Source organism: Spea bombifrons, chromosome 11 (genome assembly GCF_027358695.1).
Source record: "Spea bombifrons isolate aSpeBom1 chromosome 11, aSpeBom1.2.pri, whole genome shotgun sequence".
Classification (NCBI taxonomy): domain Eukaryota; kingdom Metazoa; phylum Chordata; class Amphibia; order Anura; family Pelobatidae; genus Spea; species Spea bombifrons.
Genome location: NC_071097.1, coordinates 33,470,322 through 33,481,778, shown reverse-complemented (window position 1 = coordinate 33,481,778; position 11,457 = coordinate 33,470,322). Strand labels below are relative to the sequence as shown.

Sequence of the window (11,457 nt, the reverse complement as noted above, 5' to 3'; positions counted from 1 at the left end):
TAAACTTCCCTGGCCTCTTCGCGGCCCTCAAGGTTTGCGCCCCTAATATAGACGATCAAGGGAAAGGAAGGGGCGTAATAATAAACTTATCGTAAACTATCGATTTATCTATATGTGATATTTCTAACAATTCCATATGGCGCAGAAAAAAAATGGTTCTTGGGGTGGTCCTTGGGTGCAAACCCCCCACTATTCATGTACAGTGACACAGGCCTCATGATGACACCTCAGGAGATGCTTCAGCATCTCTAAACCTTGTCCCAATATTGGCCAAGAGAACAGGCGATGTGGACCTCGTACTACCGTCTGAAACTGGAGTAAGAGGACAATGCTTTGGCCATATATATATATATATATATTATACATTGTATATTTGAGAAGGTGTACAATGCCACGGAATATGAAGGCGCTATGTAAATCAGCGAGTCTTTATTTAGAATGCTTGGGTAAGCAGTGTTTGTTTATGGTGTCCATTAGCGACATCTGGTGGCCGCGTGTAGTTTTACAGGGTCTGTAGTTGAAAGCTGAGTGAATTGGTCGCATTTATAGACCTTCACCCTGGATTGAGGTCATCAGATTACATTAATCTGTTAAAATATCACTTTGGTCTTTTCGCAAGTTATTATCATAATTCATTTATTTTAGAACCATCATGGCTTTGTGTAGCAGAACCCACAGGGGGCTACCACCTACCACCTTTCTGGGGTGGGAAGGTAACTATTATTGATTTATATAGCGCCATCATATTCTGGAGAGCTGTACAGTGGGTTAACGTGACATAGCAAGTAGTGCATGATGTAACGCTGATGAGGTAAGGAGGTCTCTGCTCAAATGAGCTCAAGAGGTGGTGTGTTCTCCCATTATTTTAGAAGAAGTGTACCTTACACTGATGAGTTATCTTTTTTGCTTACCTCTTGGTGCTTTAGAGTTGAACAGCAGAAATCTGGTTTCACAGGAAAGAATAAAGGGACAGTTTGATGTCCCCGACACCCCCCCCCCAATATAGAAGAATAACAAAAACCAGACCAGGACGCCGGATCCCTGTATGCACTGGCAAACACATTTACACACACACTCACCTTTACACAAACTTACACCCTCACACTAACACACATACACAAACACACTTATACATTCATGCTCACACACAAACACGTGCATGCTTTTAACACACTTTTACCTCGCTTCTTCGACATTACACAACCTTGTTGCACTCCTGCCTTCCCGGGCTGGTCCAAAATTGTTCGCAAAAATACCTTGAAATCATATAGCAATTTATATATTTCCAAGCTCAAGGCACTTAAATGCATTTTGGGGTATTTTGGTCAACACTTTAGTGACAATTATCAAAATGATACAAAAAGGTGCCACTTTTTTGATTAATTATTCATACTAAATGTTGGGACTGTACATCTAAAAGTGGTTTTAAAAGAAATCTCTATCTGTCCTTAAGTGTGGGTTCAGTAAAAATGTAAAAAGGGCAATCGTAGCTAAACCAACATATCGTAAAAACATAAAAAATTCTAGGTTTTTAGGTACAAACTAACCTCAGTAAAGAAGTAATTATTACTGTATATATCCACGTGGAGATTTTGGATTCCTTAATTTATTTACAATGTAATGTGTTGATTGTGTTAAAGACAGGGCCTCCATAAACCATGTAACTTAGAGTCCCTAAAGCTTTAGCTTAGGGGCCCTCCTTGAGCAGTGACAAAAATCTTTTGTAAATTTTTATCTCAAAATACTCCCTTTATCTGCAAACCTGGGGGCCGCCATTGTTGTCAGTTATGTGATATTTTGAGTAGCTTTCCTGGCTCAAACACCAGCTGATGCTTTATGGCAATGCTAATGAAGTCCGTTCCTCCATAGACTTTCATTAGTCAGAGAGTCCGGGTGTTCGTCTAGCGGATTGGGCTCAGATAACAGAGAATAGAGACACACAGAAATTGTTTTATTCATCTCATCCAGACATGTAGTGACCACGAGGTACTCCACTACCTGTAGCCGGCGAGCTTTTTCTGAGGGTCAACATTTATTACTTTAACCCTTTCCAGGTATAAGAGTTTACCATATTTGACAGCAATCGTTTTTCAATACATACAGTATAACGTTTTCCATTTATTTGTGCAAACTTTTCTGGATACAAAGGAACGCCATTAGTAATCATACCCGTTCACGCAGAGCGTCAATAATTATTGCCATAACCTTTCCAGATATAAAGAATCACTATTTACTAATGTAAATGTAATCTTTCCTGGTGCAAAAAAAGATAAATAAATCACCATTTATTGCCATAAAACTTTCCACAAAAAATGAGGATCACCATTTATCACCATGGTGGATAACCAGATTTTTGTTTAAGAAAAGAAGGTTTTCCAAATACATACGTTGACCATTTATTGCCATAAGACTCTTCAGGTAGTTAGGTTTCCATACCAGCGCAGGATGATGATTTTCACATTAAATAATTGGATTTAGCACCGAAAACACTTCTGTTGTTGATACTTTTATTAATATTCTATTATAATATTTGCCATGTGAGACAAAAGCAGGCACTTACAGGCCGTTGCCACAGAAACCGAAAAACCTTTTTAAAATGTTTCCGATCAAACCTTCAAAGGAAAGGAAGACTTAGACCTGCTAAGGTTTATTTTCCTAACATCCTAGAAAGTGCAGCTAATCTTTTGTGAAGCAGCTTTTTTTACGCTCTAAACCTAGCATCAAAACACAAACTTCCAAACCTTTGTTCTCAGCTCATTAAAAAAAATTTGGGTTCTGTTTTAGAATCCCAGATATCTGCTTATTCCACCTCTTCTGAAATGTTACGTCCCACTCAAAACCCTTTACCATTTCCTTCTACTTCTTACACAATTTGTGTCCCGCTGCATATTATCATTTTATCAGCCTGCCTAGTCCTCCCTCTCTTCCTTTTCCATATCGTATTATTTACTAACGTGTTTTTAGTTTTTACACCTAGTTTGCTATCTCAGGGCCATGGAAGCTTAGGAGGCAGTCCAGCTGTCCTTTTTACTTGCAATTCCCCATTTGTCCACAGGGGGTGTATAGAGGAACATATAGCTTTCAGTATCCTTTCAGTATCCACACTTTATTTCTTAAGTTCCCATTGGTGTTTGGCATAATTGCTTGAAAATGATTGTCCTGTCTGCGCCATGTTTGTTCTCAGACCTCTTAATTACAAGACCATACCCGGGATGAAAGTTGTCAGCGTTTCCCGGCTCAGATCTCAGATTCTTCCAGCAGTTTCTTTCCATCTTTACCATTAACCTCTCCAACTCTAACAGATGCCCCTTGCAACCCCTTGTTTTCACCATCATTGTCCCTGAACTCCGTGTTCAACCCAGCCAATATCTCCTTGATGGGTTCCACTTTATCCTTGCTATTGCTGCCGGATGACCCCTTTGTATTTGAGCTTTTGGAAATCCTGCTGAGTTTATGCAGCGTCTTTCTAAAACCTTCTGTGCTGAAATAATAAATCATTGGGTCGAGAACACAGTTCGTGCTGGCAAGTAGAACGGTAACGGAAAGAATCTTTTTCAAGACCGGCATTGCGTTCCACACGTCGGGCACCAGTTTTGCTCTCAACAGCCCATAGGCAACAAGCACTGTATTGTACGGAACAAAGCAGAAAATGAAGATTACGAGATTCAGGGTGAGTAGCTTTATAGTCTTCTTGTGACGCTGCTGACCCTCTTGTGCCTTGCATAGCTCCCAAAACACATGGCAAGATCCATACAGCACTCCTCCCAGTGGCAAGAGGAACCCAAGAACCTCAGCCACCAACAACAGGGGTAGGACGCGGCCTTGCCACTTGCTCAGTCCTTCAAAACAGCGTGGGACCTCTGAATCTCCATCCCAGCAATTAGTTGAACTGTGCACAAGGGCTGCAGGTACTGACCCGCTCACAATGAGAAGCCAGACAGCCAGACAGGTCAAACGGGCAATTTTACGCCGTCGTAGGTGTCGAAAGCGCAGAGGATGTACTATGGCCAAGTAACGATCCACGTTTATACAGAGTAGGAACAGACAACTGCCATACATGTTGATATGGAAAATGGAGCCAGAGAAACGGCAGAGGAAGGAGCCAAATGGCCAGTGGTGATTGGCATAGTAATAGACCCTGAATGGAAGAGAGAGGGAGAATAGCAAGTCGCTGAGAGCCAGATTGCACAGGAAGATCCCCACCACGCTCAGAGGTCGAAGCCAGCGGAGAAACACAAACAGGGACACTCCATTCAGTAGGACTCCTAGCGGCAGCAGCATGCTATAACCGACCAGGAGCAGCGTGCGGGAGGACAGCGGGGTATGAGCTTCACAGCTATCGATCGAGACGTTGGCCACCATGGCAGACACCTACGGAGAAGCATATGGTTAGCACCTGGGGCACTGGAAATATACAGAGCCAAGTGGTTGGCACATTTTCTGCACAAGGCAGTATGGAGGGCATTGTGTGTGTGTATATATATATATAATAAGCATTTGCCCGTATAGGTTGTAGCCATTTCCACTTGGACAGAATAATGTATAAATATATAAATGTTTTGTTTTCCCCGAAAGCAAACATGATTTTTCCACCGGTGCCCAAGTCTAGTTTTAACGTCCTCATTCATTATGACGGACCAACACACGCATTTCTCCTGAACAAGGGGTGAGCTGACCCCCTGTATTAATGTATAATTCAATGTGTAAAGAGACTTTGAAGGCTCTTATACATTATCCAGGGCTACCCAAGCTCTTGCTGCAGCAGAAGCTCATTAGGTCTGGGCCTTCATAATGTATATTGAAGTGAAGGGGCTGTGAATGGAGAGAAACGGGATGCAAAGACATCGCAGAGTAATAAGAGACAGCACGTTGCGGAAGGATTCAGAGAGCACAGGCGGGAGGGTATGATGCAAAGGAGAGGAAAGCAGGGCCAGCGTAGGGATTATGGATACACAAAAAGAGAAGGGGCACTGAGGACTAGCGGACAGTCCGGACAGTATTCTCAGTGTGGAGAGAGACAGCAAAGGGAGACAAAGAGCGCAGACAGATGAGGTGTACAGAGACGGCAGGGAGGGAGCTGAGGTACAGAGAGTGTAGAGTATTTGAATGGAATACATCCTTACAGAAGGCAATAGGATAAAAAACCTAACTCCGCTAAGAAATACTTGGTATGCTCTAATCCGAAGATGAGATTCCTAAGCTTTCGACAGACCATGGGCTTTTTGGACCTCTCCGCACAGAAGAGTTAAGCACCATCCATATCCAATCCGGACAGAACGCCAGTTGGACGGTGTTTGTACTTGGATACAATATTTCAGACCTCACTGTATTTATATTAAAGGGCAACGTCACTAACACCCCTAAACCGGAAGGCGGATTTATGTCTTCGGCTTCAGGGGAGATGTTTTAAAACAAGAACGTTTGCAAAAACATCCTGTTTACAGTATCAATCTGTTCGCACTCATCCTGGCCCGCCGAGTCCTGTGCCCCTGTTTATGTCGTAGGCCCACGCTTAGAGGTTTATTGTGGGATGTCGATCCCCTCAGTCACTGGTTCTATTCATGCTATATGTACAAGACTCCCCACCACTCAACGAGAGACCTCTGGGCTTGTAAAAAGTTTTTTGACATCTTTTTCTGTGTTGACCCAATGAAAGTTATGACCTTTGACTAAAGACGCCATCCTCCTTGGAGAGAGCACGAAAAGCTTAGAGACAGTGAGAGTGCAGAGTTGAGCTACAGAGAACATGCAGACAGCTGTAATTCAGAGAGTTCATAGAGGTGAGATGGAGAGAGTACAGGCAGCTGCGGTACAGAGAGAAAGGAGAAATTCAGAGAGTACATGAGGGTGCAGAGAGTGCAGAGGGTATAGACACGTACATGTAGTGCAGATAGCTTAGATGGAGAGAGTGCAGAGGGCACATAGTGCTGAGATACAGGGAGATTTTGGAAAGTGATATTCAGAGAGAGTGCATGGAGCAGAGGTGGAGTGAGTGCAGAGAAACGCAGTGTACAGAAAGCCAAGATGCAGAGTAAATGCAGAGAGCCGGGATCCAGAGAGGGAGCGGAGAGAGAGCCGGGATCCAGAGAGAGAGCCGGGATCCAGAGAGGTATCGAAGAGAGAGCAGGGATCCAGAGAGGTAACGGAGAGAGAGCCGGGATCCAGAGATGGAGCGAAGAGAGAGCCGGGACCCAGAGAGGGAGCGAAGAGAGAGCCGGGATCCAGAGAGGGAGCGGAGAGAGAGCCGGGATCCGGAGAGAGAGCGAAGAGAGAGCCTGGACCCAGAGAGGGAGCGAAGAGAGAGCCGGGATCCAGAGAGGGAGCGAAGAGAGAGCCGGGATCCAGAGAGGGAGCGGAGAGAGAGCCGGGATCCAGAGAGAGAGCTGGGATCCAGAGAGGGAGCGGAGAGAGAGACGGGATCCAATGAGAGAGTGAAGAGAGCCGAGCTGCAGAAGGGAGTGGAGAGAGCCGAGACAGAAAGCGCAGAGATTTGCGATAGAGAGAGGGCGTGCAGAGAGCTGATATAGAGTTATAATGACGCTTTACAAATATGAAACAAAAGTGTGGGAGAAAGCAATGTCGGCGCTTTCTGGCACGTTGCGCAGGTACAGACAGGTACTCACCTGCTTGTCTGTAGTCGAAAGCATTTTTTTGTCCTGAACTCATAACCTTCTGCAAGTGCGTTTCCCTCCTGTGTGAGACGCTCGGTGCTGTGTGTGGGGGCCAGCTGTTTCCATGTGTGACACCTCCTCCGAGTGCTCGGCTTTCAGTCTCTTAAGACTCTCCCTACCCCGTGGCCTTTGTACTGTGGAGCTGCAGATAAGTCTCTCGCAGAGATAGGTGTCTCTCTTTGTAGGGAGTGGTCTCTCACATTGAAAAGGGTGTTTTTTGAATGGACGAGTCTCACGTGTAACTGCCTTTCAATGCCTCTAAACATTTCCACTGGTCAAAGGGATGTTTTTTAGTGACATGGCTGGGGGGCTCCCCCAAGACTTACTTATGTGACTTTTTGATTTTATTTATACCGTTTAATGTATACATCCATTCCCTGCTTTTTCTATACGCATTATTGGGGCTTTTATGGCTGTAAAACCCTGTGATACCCTCATACCCAGCAAACATTCTGCAAAAGAGGGTCATCAGCAGAAGAGGGACATGTGGATCCTCAGAATCTGCATGATTATTCCTCCCCAGCAGACAGCTAATACCGGTAAGTTCTCCATGGGGTGGGGGGGGACTCAGGAAACAGAGTACAGGGTAACCACATTTCCCATCTGACACTCAGAACGCGCTCCGACGTGGGAGGCTGCAGCACACGGCGTGTTCAGCTTTAAGCAATGTGTTCGTAGGCTATGTGACCCGGCTAGGTTATGAGACGTGGCCAGTCTAACGTGGAATGGGTATGCACCAAGGGCCACTACGTGAACGCTCCACATGTTGTTGACCAGCACGAGTAAAGAGGGGTTTTGTAGTATGTGGAAGTGTTCCTGACCACAGTATTCCATCATAATCATTACTGGAGCCCCCCCCGCGTATCGCGTGCTCACCAATACCCTGTTCACACAGAATGTGGAAGTGATATAATTGGTGGTTGGAGTCGAGATATCACGCACTGCTCACACTGCATACTTCCCAAGTGTCCTGGTTTTTGGGGACTAATGTTTGAGCTCTGTTATATCATAATGCCATATTTATGCCTTTTTTATTTCTCTCCAAAATGGGTACGAATGCCAAATTGTCGGGGCACAGCTCAGCTCTCTGGCACTGAATCCAACACAAAGGGAGACTTGATGATATGTATTAAAAATACACAGGCAAGCAGGCATTGGTGCTTGGGCTCCGGCAGGTCTAAGGTGTGATAAGGTTATAAGGGTTTTATATCGGAAATCAGTATTCTTAGAACCAGGTGGTTTGGCGAATCCCTCATCACATGACCGGTTGGAGGCATCATCATCAGACATTGGGATTTGGTAACAGTGACAGCCCCCGCACCAGCATCTGGGCACAGCCTGCAAACTGTGATGGAAAGAGGACCGGGACCACCGGTGACATCCAGAGAAGACCCCCTGTTTTTGATGTTTGAACATTTTTATTAATAAGATCCCAGCAGAAGAACCGATATCCTTAAATGTTTATCTAATCCGTTGGACTCTACAAAGACAGACATGAGTCTCGCGCACCCGGAAAGAGATTATTAGAAGTTGCACCACGCAAGAGACAGGGGTCCTACATTTTAAATGTATATCTGTTACATAAAAAGCTTTAGGTTGTGTGCATTTGTGTAAATTAAGGTACCCTTCTGGTGGCTCAACAGGCGGTCATTTACACCTGAAAGCGTCCTGGACATAAAACAAAAGAGATCACGGCCTCCAGCGGGGACGGCTTCCCTGCAATCTCACCCTCTGTTTACAGAACCTATGGCTACCTATGTGATATAAATGGCGATAATGGGGGTGGGGTGGCCATAGCTGTAAATTAAAGTTTATCGTGGGCCTGGGACACATTGGGGTTCATTCACTAAAGGGAGAGTTGGCAGGAGAATGCATAGGAGAGTTATGGTTTACATTATGAAGGTTTAACCCCAGTGAGCTTCTGCTGCAGGAAGAGCTTGGTTGGCCCTGTATAACGTATAGTTAAATTAATTTGATTTCTTCAGTTTCGCCACCCATTAAATTACACATTATACAGGGCCAGGCCAGTCCTTCCTGCTGTTGATATTACCAGATGAGTGGACGTGAAAACAGCGACTCTCCTGACCACTCTCCCTTTAGCCGATGAATCCTATTTTGAGTCTATTCAAGGGCTGTCTTAGATTCTAATCTGGCCCCTGGCAAACCACTACTTTTGGGGTCCATGCGTACTGTATATTTTATGCATGTGGGCTGACAATTTGTCGGTGGCAGCGCAGGTCCATGTGATCACATAAAAGCCTGATGATTTATAAGACAATTCATCCGAAGTAGACACTAAATTTTACTAAATGTTGATGCAACAAAGATACATGCAATGCACACGCGTGTATAAATGTATGTATTGCGTATCTCTGTGCAACTATTTACCAATTACTTTGTTTATAATTAATAAAAGCATTCATGGTAATGTTTTCACATGCAAAGAAAGCGGCCTTATTGCATTAAGGGATTGTTTATTCAGGAATTAATTCAATTAAGCATTGCTGTTTACTGCGGTCATTCCAAACAGGATATACATTATCCTCACTGACAACGCCAAATCAGCACTGCATACCCCCTGCATTTTGGGCTTGGGTGCGTGGCTAGCGGCAGGGAAGCACAGGGTCACTGGGAGGAGCGCGTCAGCCAAGTAACCGAATGGCACAACGGCACACGGGACCCCTTATGATGTTGTAAAGATTGCCCTGATCCCGGAATTGGGGCGTTCTGTGAAGGGTTTATTTGGGTTGGAACAATCCCTAGAGAGGAAGAAGAGTCTTTGTGGACACCTATGGAGAAGTTCCCAGTGAAAGCCCAGAAATACTCCATCCTTACAGCGCATACTCAGACGTTTTAATAGACAGACCAAGGCATTTGTTCAGATTGCAGACTCAAAAAGAATATTCAGAGGGAGCACAGACTCAAAAAGAGACGTATAGACTGCTGAAACCCATTCAGACCGTATCCAGTGTAATGCTGTCCACATGCAGACATTACACCGCTGCGCACAACTTCCTTACCGCACAATTGATCATATGGCCGTTTACATTATTGGTATTTGCTGACAAATTCTAGTGTGTCCCGGAGGCTGTCTCTCACCTCAATCATCCTTGTATGGGGATGTGGACCATACGCAAGGAGACTTTGTGGTGACCAGGGATCTGGGATCTGGATTTGTTCTCATTGTTCCTTCTTAATGGCTTCTGATTATGGACACTAAAACTAAACTGGATCACTTTGTCAACACGGGTGCTCTGGGATCTGCTCGAGTTCTTGTTAAGTAGGGTGTTTGATGTAGGTCTTCTTTTGGGAGCTCCTCGCTTGCGATTCACTTCTATGTCAGAATGAAGGAAGCCTGGTGACAGATCAGTAAGTCCCAGAGTGTCCGGTGACGCGGCTACAGGGGCTGAAGCTGTAGGTACAAAGAATGGCTGTACATTGAACTGCATCTAATAACAGCGACCCCAACCTCATATACACTGTAACAAAAAGCCCGACCACTCAAAATATACCCCGAAGGCTCCTTGGCGTGCCAGTGGGGCCTTTGAAGCTGGCACTAATGGCATCTGCCGCCATTTTGTTGTTATAGTTGACTTATTCTTGTGCCAATTTGCCACATTGTACTTGATAATAAAAAGTGTGTCAATCATATTGTCAATTTGTATCTTCTCCCCCTTTTGTAATAGTGCTGTGGAGTCTGCTGGCGCTCTATAAATAAATGTAAGCAAACCTACAATAATCAGCTGCTTGGATCATATATTTCATTATTGGAATTTGATGGTGCTTTATAAAACAATAAATAATAATAATAATATAAAAAAATACCCATAATGCACTCACACTCTACACTTACACTACTACTTCACTGGGATAGACGGGAGATAGACCCAAAAGAAAGCAGCAAATGAGAGATTGACAACAATACAAAGTATATCAAAAGAGTGCGTCAAACCACACAATAGTAAGAAGCCCGTTGTGAGGGTTACTGTGTGGCGTCACCCAACCTGCACGGATGATCATGGAACATAATGGGCTGCAGAAAGTAACGTCTGAACGTACAGAACGGTTCACCCCTCAGCCTGAAGGTCCGTATCTGTAGCGATAGCAGCTCCTGCTTTCACTGACAGGTGAGACTCAGTCCCTGTTTTTATGTGAAAGCACACCGAATGATGAGTGGGATATGAGTGTTTTCAGCCAGCGCGGATTTATTTGGAAGAGGCTCCGTCATCCCACGTCAAGCATGTAACAGCATTGTGCCAACCAACAGTGCAGAACCGGGCACTCTGTGGGGCTTTGCTACAGCTTCTCATGAATGTACACCATCACAATAATATATAATAATAGCAGCAGGTTTTAAGGTCAATTTCATAGAAGTCAACAAAATTGTCTCGCTTGCAACACAGAACGAAGTGCAGCCTTCAAGGAGGATCCTTTAAAGGAAACTCAATCCAGGTTGGCATCTTCTACAATTATTAGGCCTCTAAGTAAGTGCACAGAAAGGCCTAGTGAGGCTGTATAACAGATAAGACAGATGGCCTGGACTGGCCATCGGGCACACTGTGCAAATGCCTGGTGGGGCGCTGGCCGCGCATATCCGGTCATTGGCCGCACCGGCGTCATCAGGTGCTTAAAGTGATCGTCGGCCCGACCCTTGTATTTGTGTGAAGCTATTCACTAATTTAGTGATAGTTTACCTGAAACATAAAGGAAACTCTCATCCCTGAGACATTTAAATCAACAAAATGGATGGAATGTACCTACTCATGACGATAAATATCTAAATCCA

The 11,457-nt window shown here is 44.6% G+C and overlaps 1 protein-coding gene across 1 annotated transcript; it reads right to left on the bottom strand.

The window, feature by feature from the left end:
* Positions 1-3,095: 3,095 nt before the first annotated feature.
* Positions 3,096-6,787, bottom strand: LPAR5 (lysophosphatidic acid receptor 5). Its single transcript, XM_053450351.1, has 2 exons — positions 6,624-6,787; positions 3,096-4,371 (listed from the first exon to the last, which is right to left on the bottom strand). The coding sequence occupies exons 1-2, from the start codon at positions 6,645-6,647 to the stop codon at positions 3,238-3,240; spliced, it is 1,158 nt and encodes a 385-aa protein (XP_053306326.1). The 5' UTR covers positions 6,648-6,787; the 3' UTR covers positions 3,096-3,237.
* Positions 6,788-11,457: the final 4,670 nt, after the last annotated feature.